The 22,693-nt window shown below is 41.6% G+C and overlaps 2 protein-coding genes across 2 annotated transcripts in view; both read left to right on the top strand.

Moving 5' to 3' along the window:
* LOC306981663 (ephrin-A5b-like) overlaps nt 1-22,693 on the top strand; it is a 276,183-nt gene that overhangs the window by 90,905 nt on the left and 162,585 nt on the right. The window lies entirely within an intron of this gene.
* On the top strand, nt 12,325-17,883 carry LOC306981551 (GTPase IMAP family member 7-like; the record flags this gene model as incomplete). Its single annotated transcript, XM_079581158.1, has 4 exons — nt 12,325-12,418; nt 13,342-13,446; nt 15,097-15,572; nt 17,584-17,883. 4 exons carry the CDS (start codon nt 12,325-12,327, stop codon nt 17,881-17,883), a joined length of 975 nt encoding a protein of 324 aa, XP_079437284.1.

Raw genomic sequence — 22,693 nt, 5'->3', positions numbered from 1 at the left:
ACGTTTGACCAGTAGTAGCATTTATATTTATGTAGTAGAATCATGTACCTGACCGTGACAGCCGGTAACAACGCAGCCCTGAGTTTTCCATGTTCGAGTGCGGTCGTGTTTTCGCAGTTTCCCGAGTGCGGAGAAAGGGCTGACCTGACGCTCTGCCTGGAAAAAGAAAACAGCGCTCAGTCAGTGCGGTCTAAAAGCGGCCGTGCGTGGGCGGCCGCTCTATTTTTGACCCGGCCTATAGGTGTGTCCCGTGTGGAGGCTGCGGTCGTGTGTCCGGGCCTAACGAGGACCAGGCCTGACACGGGGGCGGGGCTAAGTCTGACGTCACAGTCGACACCACTGCAGGTGGAGCGTGCGAACAACTGGACGGCACAGTCGCACTTTCTTTCATGTATAATATCCTCCATGTGGTCAGAAGTTAGCGCAGATTAGCCTCCATAATGCTTTTCAACTCTCTACAACAAGAAACTATTTTGATTAATTGTGAAATTAATTGACAAATAAAATCTTTTAATCTTTAACCTCTTAACTCCCGCCTGAACCGAGAGGATCTTTTTCCTCACGTCATCAGATTTTTTTTTCCATCATTTTTTTGTTGGGTGTTCAACTCATTTTTTTGTCAAATTTTTATCACATTTTTGTCACATTTTGGTCATTTTTTTCATAATTTTTTTAATCAAATTGTTGTCATCTTTTTGTCACATTTTTGTCATTTATTGTCACATTTTTGTCCAATTTTATTGCCCAATTTGTTGTCATTTTTTGGTCACATTTTTGTCACTTTTTCATCATTTTTTAATCAATTTTTTGTCATTTTTTAATCAAATTTTTGTCATTTTTTTCACATTTTTGTCCCATTTTTGTCTTTTTTTCCACATTTTTGTCACTTTTTCATCATTTTTTAATCACATTTTTGTCACTTTTTCATCATTTTTTAATCTAATTTTTGTCATCTTTTTGTCACATTTCTTGTCATTTTTTGTCACATTTTTGTCATTTTTTGTCACATTTTTGTCATTTTTTGTCACATTTTTGTCAAATGTTTGTCACATTTTTGTCACTTTTTCATCATTTTTTAATCTAATTTTTGTCATCTTTTTGTCACATTTCTTGTCATTTTTTGTCATTTTTTATCACATTTTTGTCATTTTTTCGTCACTTTTTTGTCAATGTTTTCTCACTTTTTTGTCACATTTCCATCATTGTTTTCATCTCAGTTTTGTTGCTATTTTCACAGCTTTTTTCCAGAAGCTTTTGGATTGGGGTACAGCCAAACTGGAGAAAATGTGCTCGGTTCAGGTGGGAGTTAAGGGGTTCATATTTGAATTTTTCGATAATGAAGATTTTGAGTAGGATTTTTACATCCGGCTCCAGCCACAGGACTGGAAGTGGGCGGGTCTGATTAGTGCTACATGGCTACATGTAATATAGAGAGGAAGAATGTACTGCTGTGTTTCAATGCTGAAGCCTTGCTCCGTACTGCCATCTGCTGACGACTTGAATGTATTAGAAGAATAAGTTCAGTTTGTTTTATCTTGGATCTGGTGCTTATTACAAACGTTGAAATAAACTAAAATGTTAGTCATGATCCAAACTCGTTCCTAACTTTTCTAACACATTTGTAATTTTCAGATTATTCACAAGGACAAGTTTATGGGCACGTTTCACAACAAAAGCAATGTGAGAAAACTAGCCTGAAATGTCATGAAATTGATACAAATGCTTTGTAATTAGATGGACAGTGTTTTTTCCCCACAAATGTTTGACTTTACAATATACTAAAGGAGGACACACTCCCAGAGAAAAATCAGGTGCAGCATACCATAACTTGAATTATAATTAGTGTTTGGAGTGTATGGGAACATTCCTTTCAAAGTTTTAGACTCACATAAACCCATGAATTCATCAGTTCCACACATCAAGGCGTTGGTCTTTGTTCTTGAAACACAGAGGTTCATTTAGTACGAACACGCTCCAGGCCCGCGACGTTTTGCCCATGACTACTGCATACAAGTCTACTACAACTCTACTGTGGTCCTCGCTCCAGCCCCAGCCAGCTGAAAATTAAAGATTCAAACTTCCATGCTCTACATCTGCTTTTGGGTCCTAATACTGTATGTATAAGGGAGACCAGCATTGACTGACAGGCTACAGACTAATATAATTCCTGAAACATTAACACAGACACCATGAGTTGGAGTCAAATAATAAAAAATGCCTTTGTTACAACAGTTGTAACACACACACGGACAGTTGTGCAAAGGCAGCAAAAACAGAGACACACCTTAGAATAGAACATGCGTCTCAAAAGACATCACGTATGGAATAATATGGTGGCCATTTTCCACGTTTATGTGAAGAAACCAGCGAATGTGAGAAACAAACAGAAAACCTTTCTCTGTGATTTTTTTTGTCATTTTTTTTCACATTTTTATCACATTTTGTCTTTTTTTTAGTCATATTTTTGGTCATTTTTATCACATTTTGTAATTTTTTTGTCACATTTTTGTCATTTTTTTGTCAATTTCTTGTGACATTTTTTCCACTTTTTCGTCACTTTTTTGTCAATGTTTTCTCACATTTTTGTAATCTTTTTGTCACATTTTTATCACATTTTTGTCATTTTTTGTCACATTTTTGTCATTTTTTGTCACATTTTTGTCATTTTTTTTGTCACATTTTAGTCATTTTTTTGGTCATTTTTTTAATCAAATTTTGTCATTTTCTGTCACATTTTTCTCATTTTTTGTCACATTTTTCTCATTTCTTTGTCAAATTTTTATCACATTTTGTAATTTTTTATCACATTTTTTGTCATTTTTATCACATTTTTGTCATTTTTTGTCACATTTTTGTCATTTTTTGTCACATTTTTCTCATTTTTTTGTCAAATTTTTATCACATTTTGTCATTTTTTTTGTCACATTTTTTGTCATTTTTTGTCATTTTTTTGTCACATTTTTTGTCATTTTTTATCACATTTTTTGTCATTTTTATCACATTTTTGTCATTTTTTGTCACATTTTTGTCATTTTTTCAATCACATTTTTGTCATTTTTTGTCACATTTTTGTCATTACAGAGTGAAATATCTCTTAGTCTGAGTCTTAGTCTGAGTCAGTGTTTAAGCTGCTCAAGACGTTAGCATGCTACCGGTTAGCAACTGTCATTAATCAACTGTCAATGGCTTCAACACGATAAACACATGTGTGGCTCACATCTATGAACTCTGAGGACATACTACAGCAACAGCTCAGCTCTGACCTCTGTCACATGTTGTATCCAAGGCTAGATGTTTGGAGTGTGGTTCAGGCTTTCTCTTGGAGATGTCAGAGCTGAGCTGTTGAAGCTAAATGCTAACGGGCGGCTCGGTAGCGCAGTGGTTAGTTCTCTCGCTTCACAGCTAGAAGGTCTGGGTTCGATTCCCACCTGGACGAGGCCTTTCTGTGTGGAGTTTGCATGTTCTCCCCGTGTCTGCGTAGGTTTCCTCCGGGTGCTCCGGTTTCCCCTACCACTAAAAACATGCACAATAGGCCAGAATGAATAATGGATGTGATAATAATGTATGGTAGTGGTGGCAGTCGCGAAAGCGCTTCTGTCAGTCTCCCCCAGGGGAAACTGAAGCTCACCACCACCGAGTATGGAGTGAATGTACAATCGTCTCCTGTAAAGCGCTTTGTGACTATGTCTGTGAAAGGCGCTATATAAATAAAGATCTTCTAACCAGTAGAATGCTAACGTCTTAAGCAGCTTAAACACTGACTCACTGGTTTCTTCACACGTGCATCTCTAGAGCTGCGTTTTAACCGTTTTCTTCTTGAACAATGAATACGAGTAAATAAAAATGTCACTGTCAATCAATCGTCTTTCATTTAGTAGAGCTATTGCTACGTGTTGTTAACCTGGCTAACACCAGGCTGCTGTGTGCGCTCGAATTATTTCGAACTGCACAACAGCCTGGAGACCATGGCCCAATTTTCCGGTGGATTTGGGAACCAATCACAGAACGAGGAGAGACGCAAGACGATGACGCGCTATTCGAAAGCTTGTAGTTTTTTTACGGATCCAACATGACAGCAGCAGACGCGATGCTATTGTTCGATCAAGCTTTAGACCGTGTTCTAAATAATTTAGCTCAAAAGTTTACAGCGGATACGTCATCTCATACGATGATACGATTGGCTGTGGCTTCGTGCAGACGCATGATAGACTTTTTTTTTTTTTTCGTATCGCCCAATAAACGAGTATGGACGATCGTAAACCACACCTCTCCTACGAGAAAATGAATTGGTGGTCCCCAGACTAAATATCACTTGTGATTTTAGTCTGGTGTTAGCCAGGCTAACGTGTTGTAGTACTGCATCATTTCTACTTCAGTATTCAAAATGGCTGCCATAACAACAAAAGTCACATGACTGAAAAGCATACAGACGGCATCTCGTCATAGAAGGGGGCGTGGCTTCGCCGAGGGGGAAAATAGAATCTTTAGAGAAACACAATTTTCCCTCTTTTTAGCCATTTCCTGGTGGAATATCAACTTATTTATCACATAAATAAAGTCAAATGTAAATCGGGCCCATATGGATATTTTGTCACAGCAGATTGTTCTGTAGAAGTGAAAAAACGGCAGTTGTTGCTAGCGCTAGCTAACCGTTAGCATTAGCCCGATGCTAACATGTAGCATGAAGTTAGCATTCTCCGTTATTCATGTATTTATGGGCTGTTGAACCACTTTGCTCCTCCCCATGTCTTTGTATCTTTATTTAGTAGAAAACTATATTCATATTTCAGCATTTGTTAAAGTAGTTTTTGAATAATTAGACAAAGTTTAGATTTTTTCAAAATTGTTTTCCCCCTTAACTGTTTTCAAAAATGACCATATATGGGCGATTCCAGAGATGCCATCTGTATCTATACATCGGTGTATGACTGAAAGAGTGAATGGACGAGTGTTTTGTTGATTAAGAGCTTTGGCAACAACACAATACAAGTTGAGACCATTTACCATTAAAACAAACAAACATTAGAACAAGAACTTTCACTTAAGAAGGTAAAAATGAATAAATACAAAAATATATGATAGAAAAAAGTTCCACACTCTAGGCATGCTAAATGATTAAAATTAAGCATTAGATGTGTTTTAAAATAGTTAAAAGAACAACACAGTTCACCAGTTTGTAAAATATAATATTTCAATAACATGTGTGAGGGTCACAGAAGTGGTGGTTAACAAATACACACTGCCCTCTGCTGGTTGGTCAGAATTCCTGGAAACATAAGCAGTTTTCTCAGCTCTAGTGCATTTCTTTTAAATAGAACTTGCTTTTCATAAGCAAATACAACATTTGAATTCAACTAGTGGATCAAATGAAATCTTCTGGAAAACCTAAAGCCAGATGTGCGTTCACTTTAACGATTGTGTCCGAGAAAAAAGGGACAAACCCGACCCGGATATTTCACTTGTTTATTTGGTTGCATCGTTTTCTAGACCTCATAATCATGTATTTCACAGGCAAAAATAAAGCACTCAATTACACAATCGCAGTTAAAAGAAGGAAACGGCTCCTTCAGCAAATAAGAATGATGCTCTATCACTTTAAAAACAGTCACGTTTTTTACATATATACACATATTTCTTGATTTATTTGGATGTTTTGTTTGACTGAAGTCTGTATTCCTCTCACATGTCCAGTCGCCTCCATTTTTCACGTAGCATCACAGTTTAATTGCGACATAAATCATGAATCTGAAAATGACTTCTACTTTTCAAAGCGGATTTTTTTTCACGGTTTTTAAAAGAAAACAAACTGCTAAACTGCTTCCCCGACCCAGAAGATGGTGAAAGACTGTTATGGAGCGGAGGGAGCTGCGCAGGAGGAAGCGGGAGAAGGAGGAGCACCGTTTCGCTTTAGACGGCAGCTGAAACATGCTCAAAGCGATTGATTTGAGGCTTTGTTTCTGGATGACATTATGGTAAATTGTTAGGGATGGGTATGGTTAAGGATTTATCGATACTATTATCGATACACCTTATCGATCCGGTACTGTACTCTTATCGGTCCTTTAAAGGGCAAAAAAAAAAGATAGATAGAGGCTACTGTATATATGTAGCCTAGGCCTATATTTATATTTTATTAGACTTTTTATTACACATTTACTCTACATTTGGCTAATTTATAGATATTCAATTAGCACGTACACTAAATATATGGGAGTTAAAACACAAATATAGACCAAAATGTAAGATCAATATATTTTTTTCACTGTCTAGTAAAAAAAAAAAGGATTAAAGCAGTACTAAGAGACACCAGGGGGCGATGAAAGACCCTCCAATCATCCCATAAACACTTGTATTACCCCCACAGGGACTACGGAAAGGATTTATTAAGGTAAACACGTTACTTAGTACTGCTTTAAGTCTCATAAGTGTTTGTTAATCACAGGCTATTGGTTAGATTTGACTGTAGCTCTGGGACTGAGCCTAAATGAACACTTAGAAATTAATAAGCTATTTTCTCCTCATTTGAGGCGGATTATGACCAAGATTGGATCTTGTGTATCCAGGGCCTTTGTCTGATGCACTGGATCATTGGCTGTAGCCTGGTCCTGAGCAGGAGAAGCCTGTACAAAGCCACGCAGATTCCATGTGTTTTTGGAGGATGTAACTTTGCAGGTCTGGAGTGCCTGGAGCCTTCGGCTTAGCGGTTAGTGATGTTGACACACATGTGCTGTTTGGGTGCTCACATAAACACATGACACGCACTGTGGAACTTATACATTAAAAAGTACAGGCTTAAACTTGCACCATCACTTTAGTACAATGCAGATTTTAGCACCGCGCTGCATCATCACAGGGTAAATTGTTACACCACTGCTGCAAAGTATTTAGAATCATTAAAGCTCTTGATCTTTTGTTTGAGTTCCTCAATCAACTCCAGAAACCAATCCCGCAAGTCATGCCACATGATCGAAACCTGCACAGGAAGGAAGTGAACCCTGCAGAACATCTCTGAGCTGTACTCCCTCTTTCCTCTGACCATCGCTGTGACCCTGGTCACAAGTGTGCGCACCTGTGTGCGGTTGCCCCGCTGGAGGTTGTTGAACACACAGTACCTGCCCCCACACTTGGACACCAGCAGGTTGATGGCTTTGTTGTCCCGGATCAGGTCCTGTATGGACTGGTTACGCAGCCTGTCTGCATGAGTGAACAGCACTATAGAGAACAGAGGAGCGTCCCGGTCAAACATCTTTGGCAGCAGTTTAAAAACCTCTGCATCTGCGTTTGTCACTCTGCCGATGCACACCACTATGATGAAGGCATGAGGGCCCGGAGCCGCCAGCTGGATGGACCGCATGATCTCGTTAAACAGCTTTCTGGGAGACAGGCCCTCAGAGGGGACACCAGGCGTGTCCACCACCGTCACGCGGCGCCCGTCCACCTCTGCTGTCTGGGCCAGCGTCTCAGAGGTCACGGGGTTAAAGCTGCCGCCTGACACAAACAGGTCCTTTCCCAGGATGGTGTTCCCTGAGGAGCTCTTCCCTGCCCCGGGCAGCCCCAGCAGCACTAGCCGCAGGTCCTCTTCCCGAGGCTTCAACTCATACTCCTTCACTTCCAACAGAGTAGGGTTCGGAGAAGCTGAGAAAAAATGCATGCATTATAAATGGTAATTGTCTTCAGTAGAAATGCAGTACACAAGTAGAATCAACTAATCTCAAGCAACTTCCAGATTAGCTACAGATAAATCAATCCAAAGTATTTGATTCTGAAGATGAGCTTACACTGTATCCTATTCTGAGCAAGTGATGTGCAGAATACAAATATAAAACTCTTACACAGGGATCTTCTTATTAAAAACAAAATCACTGCAATTTGTTGAAGTATAAATAACAAAAGGTGATAGTCAAACGCATGTGCATTGGTCGTCTGTTTAATTAACGTGGCAGTAAATACACGTAAAGAACATGTAAAGGTTTTCCTCACCGGCCTCTCCTGGGGGGATGTTGCAGTACTGCCTGTACTTGCTGAGCAGTACTTGTACTTGCCCAGGTCTTCCGTGTTGGTTGTTGAAACCATGATATCTGTGGTGGAAGTGTCTGACCAGCTCTGGGAGGGGGCTGTCGGGGTCTTCATGGATGAATTCCTCCAGTGTCATGTTGTCCAACATGTCCTCTCCAGTGAACAGCAGAAATGTCCGCGCCAGGCCACGTTCCCCCACCGCGTCAAGGGCGGCCCTGAGAGCACTATGCTGCTCCTCGGTGAAGCGGTCAATCTTCAGCACCAGGAGGAAGAGGAGAGGGGAGTGGCTCTGCAGCAGCTCCTCACAGAGGGTCCTGGTAGCCTCCTCATTCCCCCTGATCCCCGGGGTGTCCACCACATACACAGGACACCCCCCCACCTGCCCCGCCTGCCTGCTGACCGACCTGAAGGCGCGGCGGGACTCGAACGCCGTTCGCCCCAGGATGGTGTTCCCTGTGGCACTCTTGCCCACCCCCGTATGTCCCAGCAGCACTATGGTGAGCCTTTCCATGTCTGCTGATCGAAGCCTGGAAAACAAGATCAACCGGTTTTATAATCCCCGCAGATATCACATGGTGAGAACACTAGGACCTGTGGTAAACTGCTGTCATGTCTCATGAGCCGGAGTGAGTCCATTTTCATGATACTTGCATAACGGTGCCAAAGGAAGAGTCCCAAAAGAACCATGTGCAGCTGCGTTTGATGAAAATGAACAACTCTTCCAACATAGTATGTACTGCACAAAATCTCGCTATTTAACCCTTATGTCGTCCTGTGTACATTTTTGCACATTCTGCAAGATTTCTTTTTTTCATTTGACCATTTTGTCCATATTGCAGCTTGAGACATGGATTTCAGCAGACATTTTATTTTTCCTCCCTTGTGTTTTATATTGTAGATCTACATTTCGCACTCTTTCGCCACCCTTGTGTACAAACATGTACGCACTTCTAAAACCTCATACTTTCATAAGTATTTTCATAAATCTCACAAAGCACTTTTCACTGTCTCAAAACTAGCAAACATGCAAAAAAACAAAACGTGTGTGTGGGGTTAACTCTTTGTGTGCCAGTTTCAGAACTAAAACTTTGAAGATTGTGTTACAAAACAAACCTAGAAACTTAATTATTTTAAGGAATAGTGTAGAGCTGGGACAGAAGTGGAATTTAGAGCCTCGAATATGTCAAAGATGTGCAAAAAAATGGATTTGACAACTTTGCAATAATAATGACAATACACCGACTGATTAAACTAAACATACAAATGCAGGCTACAAATTACATCTGTTTTTTTATGTTGTGAAAATTTAGACAGCAGGTGGAGATTTGGGGAAATTCTTCACTTCTGCTTTTTTTCCCCTATCTCACAAAAATCTAAAATGTACAATCGTGACAAATCAATTCTATGTTAAACTATCTGTAGGAGCCATTTGTCAGTTTTAAAGTTAAACTTTCACTTTTTGTGTTAGCTACACATACATGCGTTTTCTTTTTGTAATGGCCTCTATTCTTTTATATGCTAAATTAATTCTAATTTGCTTACTTTTTGTTTTGTTTGGCTAGTTTATCATTGCGCACCTAGAGGATATAAGGGAGTAGCGCACACTGTCCAACACGCACCTGTGTGGGCCTTGAATATGAAACCTTGCTGTTTGCCTTCTAAATCTGGAGAATAAACCCTTTTTTGAAACCCTAAGTTTGTTTGGACATTATACTAGGTTACTACTATAGGCGCATTGAGTTGCCTTGTGTACGAAATGCGCGGTATAAATAAAGTTGCCTCTTTTGAATGCTGCGTAAAACCAAAACCCACGGTGCGTCTAAGTGTTTATTTGAGTTAAGGCGAGACACTGCAGGTGAATAGGGAAAAAATGTATATTTACAGATATCAATTTGAAACTTTTGCTGTCGATCACTGGCATAAATGTGAGAAAAAAATACATTGCAAGTTTTCTGATATTTTATCTTTTCATATAAGAACAAGGTGTTTTATGCCTAGAAATGCCCAAAATTTCCCATCTTTTCGGCGGCGAAATCTGAATAATGGATAGAGCTACATTCAAATTTATGGTTTCATTTTATTGATGAATGAGTTACCAAGACGTTTTCAAAGGGGATTTTGGATTTCTTTTTTGGTTTTAAAATAAGCTGTTTTTTAGTGTAAAAATGTGTAAAAAATTAAATTCTCGCCTTATTTTTTGACATTCAAAACTCAATAAATGGGGCTTTAGGGATTAAATAATAAAAAATCCCTCTGAAAAAATCTTCCAAATATTGTTCAGTCCAAGGCTGGAAAATGTGAAGTCTTTAGGTCCGACTGACGTGGACATAGTGTCGCCACAATGACGGAAAAAATGTGTTTTGAGAAAAAGGCCCTTGAAATTGCATTCTCCCATATAAGTCTATGGGGGAACATTGAATCAGCGCAATATTTAAACATGTTATTGTGAAGATTGGGCATATTTTCTGTTTCCGGGTGAAAGCTTGTATGTTCAGAGACCAATTTGGCCCAAAACCTGAAAACTGAAAAAATTAAGTTTTGCCTGTAGTGTCTCCACTTGTCTTAAGTTTGCTTATGTCGCAGTTTGAGTTCCCTTTTTTTTGATACACTTACGTCGACGCCTTCGGACGGATCCGGGCTAACTTGTCTCAAAGTTCACCTAAAACAAAACACACACACAAAATCCTCCAGTATTACATTTGGAAATCTCCATTGAAGAAGAATGCGCATGCAAATTTGAACTTCGTCCAGTTGGTGAAATGAACAGTGGAAATACGCACTTACCTGATCATAATAACGAACACTTCCGGCTTCAAACACTTAATATCATCATGATTTCAAACGCTTAATATCGTAGTTTTATCTGAAATCTGCAGCGGAGTGAGATGACACGAGCGCCACAGTAACCACAGTCAGAGAAGGATGAAATCTGTGAAGTGCAAATACTTCTTACAGCAAGCTTTTACTCTGAGGTGATGCACTTCCGGTAAGCCTGCCACAATAAAAGCCCCGACGTCAACCGAAAAGGGCGGGCCAGCGTCAGTTTTATTTTCAAACCGGAAGTGAACTCATGCGTGAGTTCAGGCGGTGAAGAGGAGATGGCGGACAGCAGCAGTACAGGTGCAACTTTTAATACTATTGTTGTGAAACGTAAGGTAATGCGAGGACGTGCGTTGTTACCGATATAGTTCGAGTGTACGTAGTTCAGTACGTAGAACTGCGAAGGTTTCGAGCAAATGCTGCGGGTGCGTTACGTTACTTTCACTTTTGACATCGAGCTTTTTTTTTTTTATATCATTAGAAGAACATACAGGCTATAGGCATTATTTACTTGTTGCCACAGACAGGTGACGTAGATAGTGTAGTTGCAAAGTCACAATTGCACGTGCACACAGATGTTTTTCTTGGCTACTAATTGTCAAAGCATTATATGAGGTTCATAAAGATTTTTTTCTCTGTTGTGGAGTTAACCTCTTACCACCCGCCTAAACCAAATGCATTCTGTCCTCTTTGGCTGTTATATAGGCCCTCATTTGAAAGCTAAGACCCACAAAACTGATCTTTTTCCTCGCGTTGTTGCTGTGTTGTGTCACCTTTTTTGTGTTTTTGTTTATTTTGGTCACTTTTGTTGAGTTTTTGTTGAATTTTTGTTGAGTTTTTGTCACATTTTTGTTAATTTTTTGTTGAATTTTTGTCACATTTTTGTCACATTTTTGTTGAATTCTTGTAATTTTTTGTTGTTGAATTTTTGTTGAATTTTTGTTGAATTTTTGTAAATTTTTGTTGTTGAATTTTTGTCACATTTTTGTTGAATTTGTGTAATTTTTTGTTGTTGAATTTTTGTTGAATTTTTGTTGAATTTCTGTTGAATTTCTGTTGAATTTTTTGTTGTTGAATTTTTGTCACATTTTTGTTGAGTAAAGACCTCCCCCCCGCTCACTTCCGTCAATAACCTTTAGGAGTTACTGCGCGGACGTTGTGCTCCTCGTATCATTACGCCTCACAATATAGTCCCCCTTTTTATTTGCTTATAAAATCGACACGTTACATTTCTGTGTAAATATACTTCGCATGAAAACACTTCACGTAACTTTATTAAAAAAGGGAACACGTGGAAGAGCTTGGTAGCTTCTATCGTGAGCTTTTTTGGAGCTATGTGACATGTGGGAGAGGCTGCGTATGTGCTCCGTTTGCCTGGCAGAGCGCACGGACAAAGACCAGACGGGGATATATTAACACGTCTAAGGTTAGGTAAGAACATATCTCAGTATGTAAAAACGGTGGCCTATTCCTTTAAAGGAAAACCAAATGATTGAACTAAATGGTCAAATCGACAATCACGGTAACACTACATTTGTTTTCACAGAGCCGAAGAGGAGGGACAGCAAGAGCCTTCCTCCAGGTCAGAGTCTCCACACGTTCACACACTCGCGGTCATGATCACACAACTGCTTGAGGCCACGGAGACCTTTCGGAGACCATGCGGAGACTCACTTCAACATGAACTGTGTGATAGGTTTTGCTGCTGGTTTGAATCAGGGGCGGACTGGGACTGAAAAACAGCCCTGGACTCTGACCAGCCTGGCCCAAATTAGCGAATTGTGACTTCCACAAATACATATTTTAACCTCTTAACATTAACGAGTGCATTTTCCCCAGTTCGGCTTTTTATTATTATTTTTTTGATCGGCATCATCAGCAAAAAGAACGGGAAAGGTGGTCGCAGAAACAGAAGCAAAATCATTCATATAAATAATACTGGTCCCAAAATTGAACCTTGTGGTGCACCATACTCCACGGAATTCCTTTTAGATTCATGTTTTTTTTATACTGGGCTTTACCCAAATCTAAAAGCTTCTCGACTGGAGATCAACAATGTAACGCCTCATTTGAAAGCTAAGACCTACAAAAGTGATGGAAACTTTTCGTCACGTCGCCACATTTTTGTCGTTTTTTTAATCATCTTTTCAATCATTGTGTTTTTCTCATGTTTTTGTTGACTTTTCCTCCTCTTTTTCTCGCTATTTTGATGCTTTTCTTTTTAGCTTTTAGATTTGGGTAAAGCTCGGTTGAGGCGGGACCGGTGGCCCTAGAGCCAGTGGCCCTTCTGTGCTCTTCCAGAATGGACATATGGCCAGTCCGCCTCTGGTTTGAATTAATCACGTAGCTTAGCATTTACATTGTTTATCGGTTTGATTAGCATTAGGCAGAAACTACTGTATAGAAATTCCCCCCATTGGTTCACATTACAAGTGCCACGCCCCCAGGATATCTTGTAACTCCGCCCGCTAACCAAAACCTGCTCCCGCCCACGGCTGTGCCCAGATCTGCGGCTGGTGCTGGTGGGGAGGACCGGGGCGGGGAAGAGCTCCAGTGGGAACACCATCCTGGGAGACAGAGCCTTCACCTCCTCCGTCAGCGCTTCATCAGGTGAGACGGACCACCAAGTCAGGCACATATGGGAAAAAAGAAGGAAATTAGGCTTTTTTTGTTTCCTGTGCACATTTTTATTTACTTTTGATGAAGAATGGAGTTTCATTTGGCATAATTTTACTCTGTAATTTTGACAAACAGCGTCGTAAAAAAAAAGCTGAGCTGTTTTTATCTGTCATTAATTCACCTCTCACTACATTGGTTTTGGTGAGATTTATGCCAGTTATTTGAATTAGGAATAAGCAGAGATTGCAGAATAAATAGAGCTAAACTAAACATAATTTCAGGAAACAATCATGAATCACGAATTTCGCAACACACGCGTTTTAAAACTGTTGCGTAAAAGTCTGAAAGGACGAGTTCCTCATTTTCGACTTAATGTTTAAGAAACACAGAGGGAACGGGGCGATTTTCAGCGGTTCCAGCGACATTGATGCTCCTGAGTCGGTGCTTACCTTCACCTCTCCCTCCTCTCTCTCCGCTCACTGGGCTTCATGTATTTTATCCAAAGCCCATGTGCTCTCAGCTACGACGTTAGCTGCATCATGTTGGCCTTTTAGCTTCAGTTAAAGCTGTTTGAAGGCGAAATGCAAAGAGAAACCACGCGGTGTTCTGCATGTAGATGTGCTTCAGAGAGAGCCAGGCTGCGCTCACTCCAAGTACAAAACCAACAACGGTTAAAAAACATTTTACGGTGAATTGTTCATGGTAAGAGACTAAAGCTTCACAAATTCATTCATTCATTCATGGCCCTTCAAGTGCCCATTATTTGGAATTTTATATCCCCAGGGATTTTTACATATATCTGATTCCAGCCTGATTTACTGAGGTCTGAACCCGAAAAACAAGGAGAAACTGATTTTTTTGTTTTGTTTTACAGATTTTTTCACTTGTAGTTTATTTTAAAGAGGGGGTATTCTGCTTTTTTCAGTCCCATAGCACCAGTCTATCACACTACAATGATGACAAACCTTCTGTTGGTCTGTAAATGCAGTAAATTAGAATAACCGCCTTGTATAAAATGTCTCTCTCAAAATGGCTGTAGTGAATGTCTTGAAATAGGCCTCTGTCTCTTTAAGAACCTCTGAGCCTTTCCGACACGCCCCCTCCACACGCTGTCTGTGGCATCAGTGGGGAGGGGGCTCTGTAGTTGGTTACTCGGCTGTTGACGAAAGCTCGGAGGCGTCTCCAGGAGGTGGGGGCGTTCCTAGGAGGACTCAGGCAAACCTATCCCTAAAATGGCCGCCATCAGAGTTTTTACAGATTACTCAAAAATACGTGAATGTGCCAAGGCAACACTTCAGGCATGTTTTTAATGAGGGAATGACATAATAACATGATGGAAAACTTGAAAAAGTCCATTTTGCCTAATACCCCCCCTTTAAATTTTAACAAAATACAAAATCCCTCCAAAATCTTTTGAACTTTATATCAACAACAAAGCATACCCTCAAACCTGGCTATGTCCATTATTTAGATTTTGTCACTCACAATTTATAAAGCACACATTCCCATATTTATGTTAGTAATCTACAGCAAAAGTTTCAAATTGATATCTCTACATATGAAAAAGGTTACAGTTTTCGCCTTAAAATGCCCCCCATTCTTACAGAAACACTTGTGTGTGACTTGTGCGGTCCTTTGCAGTGACCCGCCGGTGCAGTAAGAGGAGCGGCTGTGTAGGGGACTGGCAGGTGACCGTGGTGGACACCCCCGGCCTGTTCGACACCTCCTTGAACCAGGACGCGGTGGGCAGGGAGGTGTCCAAGTGCATCAACATGTCCTGCCCCGGGCCTCACGGGATCCTGCTGGTCGTCCGCCTGGGCCGCTTCACCCCGGAGGAGCAGGCCGCCGTGGGGAGGATGGAGGTTATATTCGGAGCGGAAGCCTGGCGTTACACCCTGGTTCTGTTCACACACGCGGACCACAGCTCCCTGCAGCAGGCCCTCAGGGACCCGGGGCCCGAGCTGCGGGAGGTGCTGCGGCGCGTGCAGGGTCGGCACCACGCGTTAGACAACGAGAGGGCCGACGACCGCAGCCAAGTGCTGCAGCTGCTGAGAAAGGTGGAGCGGATGGTCCAAGGCAACGGAGGGGAGTTCTACAGCAACCACACCTACCTGGAGGTATGGACCACACTAGGGTTGGGCGATGTCCCCTGAATTGGCAGTTGACAATGTTTGTGATGGACGATAAGTAAGTAAACTCCTCGTTGTTTAATCCGCTTATACCAGGGTCCCACAAACGTAACATTTATAATAAATGTTTGTTTCATTGACTAAACTCACTAAATCTGCCAGACTACGGGACTATTTCCTGTGGGTTATTAGCCGGTCACTGAAGGCTGGTCTCAGAGCGAGTCATTCTCCGCAGCTATTACGAGGATCTCAGTCAGGCTCAACGACACAACATCAGCACAGAATCACAACACAACAGGACTAACCCGGAAACACTTTTCCCTGGAAGGAAACACCGATATGCGGCACTCGTGGGCAGGAGTTATTTACCTTTTACAAGGTTTAACCTGAAGCTAAAGCTAGCTAGCTCAACCAGCTCAACTGTTTATGGAAACAGCTGCGGTGGAGTCGCTCACACCTGGGCCCCCCCAACTCAAACTTTTATGTTTGACTTTACTAATCCAGACAAAGATGCTTCAATGCAGGATCATTTTATGTACGCCTGAAAATGATGAATAGCCTTAACCGTTTTCAATAGAAATGGAAAGCTCATATTTTATCCACCGTATGAACTAAAAGCACATACCATATGAAAGATTAATACCAAGTTTTACAATGACATACAAACATACAATAAATCAATTGACCTCTTTAACAAACACCCGCCATGACAGATTTAACAGCAAACAGATTGGCAGCAATACTTCAAACCTCATGACATCTGCGTGACCATCACCCACAACTCTATAGCCACACTACAAAAAGTAAATATCAAGCATTGTCTTAAATGACTTGAATTGAGGAAATGTATCTTGTTTTGAGCGGTTTTCACTCATTTAGACACTTTTCCTGATTGGACCAAGTTTGCTTTGCTTGTTTGAGGACATTTCAGACCAGTTCTAGGGTAAATCTCGCTTGAAATAAGAAAGTAAAATTGCCAATGAGACAAGTCCAATTTTCTTACCCCATTGGCAAAGAAAATGAGCTGAAATAAGGACGAAATGTATCGAAACGAGTCAGAAACATCTCAGAACAAGTGAAATAATCCAGGACAAATGCCCAACAACTTCTTAACTCGTCAAAACAACTAAAATTTGGATTATTATGCTCAAATTGAGCTGTTTATACTGATCTAGTTAATTACTTTTTGCAGTGCAATGCAAGGCAGCGCTAACGTTAAAATGGCTTCTACCGAAACGCTTTAACTCTCTGTTGGAGCCAAATAAAGAAATATGTGAGTATTTCTGTCTGGATATACGACCTTCTGATGTGCTCACATCAGATTTTTTTTCATCACTTTATTTGTTGGGCAGTCATCTCATTTTTGTCAAATTTTCGTGACTTTTTTGTCCGTTTTTCGTCAAATTATTTGCATTTTTTGGTCAAATTCTTATCACTTTTTCATCAATTTTTTCTCAGTTTTACGTCAAATCTTTCTCAATTTTTTGTCCATTTTTGTCACTTTTTTGTCAAATTTTTGTCACTTTTTCGTCAATGTTTTCTCACTTTTTTCACATTTTCATCCTTGTTTTCGTCAATGTTTTGTTGCTATTTTCACACCTTTTTTCCAGACGCTTTTGGATTGGGGGTAAAGCAGGAGAAAATGTGCTCGGTTCAGGTGGGAGTTAAGGGGTTAATATTGCCTGCAGTTCACAAACCAGGCTGCAGCGCCCTCAGCACCCTGGGTTCCCACGGCCTTCCACTGGATTTTGTGCTGTTACAATGAAAAAGTTGAAGCCTACGTTTTTGATTGACGAGCTGTGGATCACTATGCCGACCTTTTTGCCCTTTTACGGAACATGGGGCTTATTTGGAGACCCCTGTAATAAACCAACTAAAGTCTTGGTTCCACATTAATGTGACTGTTGTAATGCTCACAGTGAGAGTTCAGCTTTAGCTTCCTTTGTGAATTATCCGACTGATAACTTGATGAAATAATAACTCTTGTTGTCTTTTCCAGATGAGCAGGCTGTTAGACGAGCGAGAGCGACAGCTGGAGCTCCGGTACCGCCGCGAGCTGCAGCAGAGGCAGAGGGCCGTGGAGGAGCAGTACAAGGAGGCGCTCGCCAAGGCCCAGAATGATCTGACACAGTGCCAGCAGCTGATGCAGGACAAGGATCGGGAGCTGGAGGAGATCAAGCGCTTTTTCCAGGCTATGCAGAGCCAAACCCGAAGTGTGGTAGAAGAGATGACCAAGGAGGACTCACTGGACAACGCGCAGTACCACCGCACCCTCTCCTACTGCCCCAGAGACTGTTGAGCCGAGACCCCGAACTAGACTGTGATCAGGGGCGTCGGACTGGGGGGGTAAAGGGTATTGTGTACCCAGGGCCCAGAGCAGGGTGGGGGCCCTAAAAAGTGCTGCAAAAAGCATTCTGTGTTCTGTGTACTTCCTAAGTTTCCTCATAATTGATACTATAAGAATTGAACACAACCGGGCTGAAATACAACGGTTGCCAGTAGGGCTGCACAATATATCGCGAAAAATATCGTATCGCGATATTAGCTGATGCAATATCCGTATCGCGAGAAGCCACAATATATCGCAACATTAGCATAGCCTTCATCTGACTGAGATTCACCCTTTTTTTTTTGCAAACTCAAACTCATGAATTGAAGTCATGTGTAAAAGTTCAGGTTTAGGTTAACATTTACAAGCTTTGGTAAATTCTGCCCTTGTTTTGGTCCTGATGGGGTGTTTTTTAAGTCTTCTTTTGACACAATTTGCTGAAAAAATGGAACATATCATGTTTGGTGAAATATCACAATAATATCGTTATCGCGATATTGCACAGCCGTATCACATATCGCAAGTCACTTCAATATCGTGCAGCCCTAGTTGCCAGACAGAATTTTGCACAAATAATAATGATGGATGAATTTTAAAATGTGCCAAATGGTTGAGCCGGCTTCAAATATGCTTTTTTGTTCATGAGACAACGTATAGTATCATGTTTCTTTTTTGCAAAATAGCATTTTAATGCCTACTTTAAAGTCACACATTTGTTTTTCCCTGCACAAATATCCTCTGTCCCTGGTGCAGTCGTCCCGTTTAATGTGGTCTGCTAATAATCATTATGCTGCAGAATATTCCACCACCAATTTAAATATCTATATCACTACCGGGATTGAAGGTTATTCAATTTCTGTAACTGAAACATCGAGTACGCAACAAACAAAAACAAAACAATGAACTAAGTCTAATCTAGATTTTTAGGTCGCTGTAAATAATAAAGTTAAAATAAACCAACTGCGCTGTCAAACCACTGTTATGTGGTTAAAGAACAAGAAATATGAGGGGGGTCCAAAAAGATAGTTTGTACCGAGGGCCCAGAATTTGGTGCTACGCCCCTGACTGTGATTATTTACAGTTCTCACGCTACATTAAAACCTGGAACATAACTTGCTTATCTTCTAGTCATGGAAAATGAGAAAAAAAACACCAAATGTCATGGGGAAAAAAAGAATTCTCCTGCTCCTCCTTGCTGTTAAAGATGTAGGTGATATTTCCATCTAAGTCTGGTTCAGCTCTTGTTTGAAATGATAAGATCAGGTGGAAAAAATGAGTCTTCTAACAAGGAGTAATGCCACGGTTACCCGCGGTGTCGGCATAGTGAGCCTCACCAGCCACCGTCTCCTCTGCTGAAGGCGCACCGCGTAGTTTACAACCAAAACAGAACTTTCTCGAAGCTGGAAACATGTCCGAGGACCAAGACCAGGGGCGGACCGGCCATATGTCCATTCTGGAGGAGCACAGAAGGGCCACTGGCTCGAGGGCCCCCGGTCCCGCCTCAACCGAGCTTTACCCAAATCTAAAAGCTACAAAGAAAAGCATCAAAATAGCGAGAAAAAGAGGATGAAAAGTCAACAAAAACGTGAGAAAAACACAACAAAACATGATAGAAAAAATAATTTAAAAAAACAACAAAAATGTGACAAAAATGTGGCGACGTGACGAAAAGTTTCCATCACTTTTGTAGGTCTTAGCTTTCAAATGAGGCGTTACATTGTTGATCTCCAGTCGAGAAGCTTTTAGATTTGGGTAAAGCCCAGTATAAAAAAACATGAATCTAAAAGGAATTCCGTGGAGTATGGTGCACCACAAGGTTCAATTTTGGGACCAATATTATTTATCATTTATATTAATGATTTTGTTTCTGTTTCTACGACCACCTTTCCAGTTCTTTTTGCTGATGATACCGATCAAAAAAATAATAATAAAAAGCCGAACTGGGGAAAATGCACTCGTTAATGTTAAGGCGGGGGGTAAGAGGTTAAAATATGTATTTGTGGAAGTGCACAATTCGCTAATTTGGGCCAGGCTCATCCGCGTGACCATCACCCTCACCAGGCTTATGCCGAAAAGCGTTAGCTTTTACTCTATGTTGCAACCAAATAAAGAAATATGTGAGTATCTCTGTCTGGATATATGAACTTCTGATATGCTACCCTTTACATTTTGTCTATAATGTATTTTTAATTAATTTTTGGGGTTTAGCAATCATTTGAAGATGTGCAACTCCCTCCTGGATACGTTAACATTAATGTTTTCGCTGAAATGTATGATGTGGGGACTTTGGGTTGAGGGAGACTGTAACTAAAAACATGTACAATAGGCCAGGATGAATGAGAGTGTGTTTGAGAGTGCGCATGGGGGACGACGGATGGAAATGAGCTACAATCCGGTGTGGCGTGTTTACATGCATGAGACCCATGTATGTTCAGTGGCTACATTAGCTCTGACTGAATGAGATGAAAAGATCTGGTGTTGATGCTGGAGCTCCATGAAGAACACACCCACGAAACACAGACAATTACTCTTATTTAACATCGACATCAGGCTGCAAATAACAAAACCACACACATTAGTTTAGTTTCCACCACCACGTTAAGGTGGCGGTCCTGGGGACCTCCAGGTGCATTAGATCTATACGGATCACAAGTAGACTATTGTGCCGTAACACCTCTTGATGTGTCTTTGGGATTATTCTGCCCACACACCAAGAGTTCCCTATGGTGCACACATGAGAGGGGCCATTGCCCAGTGTGCCCTGGCCAAAGGGGGGTGCGGGGTGTAGGCTAAAATCCTTTAAAACACCTTCAGGCATATTATATTCCCTATGGAGCACAAAGGAGAAGGCCAATTGGCCAGTCTGCCCTGGCCAGAGGGAGGGGGCTATAGGGTGAAGTCCGTCAAAACACCTCCAGGTGCCATCCATCCATTTTCTTCCACTTGTCCGTTTCCAGGTCGAGGGGGCAGCTGTTGGAGCTGCCTAAATCACATTGCACCAGCCCCTATGGCTCCTCCTACAGGTGGTGGGTCCAAGGGAAGATGGCCTCATTGTTCAAAGCAGGCTTGTTGGTCTTTCATAAGGGGCTTCTGAACCCCTCTTTGTCTGACCCGTCACCTAGGACCTGTTTGCCATGGGAGACCCTACCAGAAGCTCGAAGCCTCCGACAACAGACAGACTTCACCTTTTAGACCCCTCCCTCTGGCCAGGGCAGACTGGTGCAATGTTACTGTGTTTTAAAGGATTTTCACCTATACCCCGCACCACAAGAGGAACTCTTGATGTGTGGGCAGAATAATCCCAAAGACTCCAGGGGCCCGATCTTGTGCATCAAAACGGAGACGATAGCGTGACATTTTGCCTCAGTAGCAGCACTTTGTGATCTTGCCACTCCAGACTTAGCGCATTTAAGTGGGTGGAGACACACACATTTTCCTCCAACCAGATCGACTCCGTGTCCAGGAGAGTGATTGTGTGGGAGTGGGGGGTGAACATGTGCTTTTGTTTTGCTTCGCGTTCACGCCGAGCGCGGCCGATCCGCGCCACAGCGGACGCTGTAGCTCTTTTTCTCTGGAGACGTGAACATGGTTTAGCTCACGATGGGGTAAATAAAGTTTTTAGTTTGACCTGTGAGAGCCTAAGGCTTAAGAAAGAACGCAAGACAGCGCAATGTAAACGAGGAAGTGAATGTCAGCCGTGTTTCCATCAGTGCAGTCGCCTCCTCTTGTGACGCCCCCTCACAGGTGGCGGAGGCCAATGGCACATATAGCGCCGCCACTCGGAAAATAATTCGCCAAGAGCCTGCGCTGCCCCGTGCGCCGCCACAAGATCTGGCCCCAGGTGTTTTGATGGACTTCACCCTATAGCCCCCTCACTCTGACAATTGAGAAACAGCCACCTGTTGTCTGCATTGGGGACGACTGCAACGTCGACTCAATAGGCTCGTTCGAGATGAGCCAGACGGACACAGTTTTGACAGCCGACTGCAGACGCATGGTGCCGGTTAGATTTGTTTCCGACTTGCTCCAGACGGGCCCCAACGAGAGCAGCCGACTTGATCAGCCGCTGCATCTCTCCAAAGGCCACTGCAGCGGCTCCACGGCCCCGTGCAAGACGGGACAACGACCACCTGTCAGCGGCTCACGCTCAGGTGATTGGATACCAGTCTGCTGTGATCAAAAACGTGCTCTGATCCCCAACACTTTAGATCTGAACAAATAAACTATGACTGGAACTATTAAAGTTATGTATCGCCCCCTAAAATAGAGCTCATGTTTGTTAGAGGATCATTTAAATGTGGTTGAAAAAACCTCCCAGTGAAAACAGTATTTTTGTCAAAAATAAATATAGTAAAAAACTCAGAATCTACAGTTCCAAATTATTATGCAACTAATTGTTTCAATACATTTTAAAGCTTGTAATTGAAAATGGTCATTTGTTGAATTTGCAGCATTAGGAGGTCATATTTACTGAAATCAAAAGCTATTTCAATCAAAAACATCTCAACAGGTGACGTTTCTTTTAACATAGGAGCCCTTGTGTGAGAGCAGCTTCAAAATTCTTAAATCCATTAAACTTGTGAGTTTTTGGAGAGTTTCTGCTTGGATTTCTTTGCAGGATGTTAGAATAACCTCCCAGAGCTGCTGTTTGGATGAAAACTGCCTCCCACCCTCAGAGAAGTTTTGCTTGTTGATGCTTCAAAGATTCACAATAGGGCTGAGGTCAGGGGAGGAGGGGGTCCACATCATGAGTTTCTCTCCTTTTATGCCCATAGCAGCC

This window comes from Gobius niger, assembly GCF_951799975.1.
Source record: "Gobius niger genome assembly, chromosome: 22".
NCBI classification, from domain to species: domain Eukaryota; kingdom Metazoa; phylum Chordata; class Actinopteri; order Gobiiformes; family Gobiidae; genus Gobius; species Gobius niger.
This window is presented reverse-complemented; position numbering and strand designations above follow the sequence as displayed.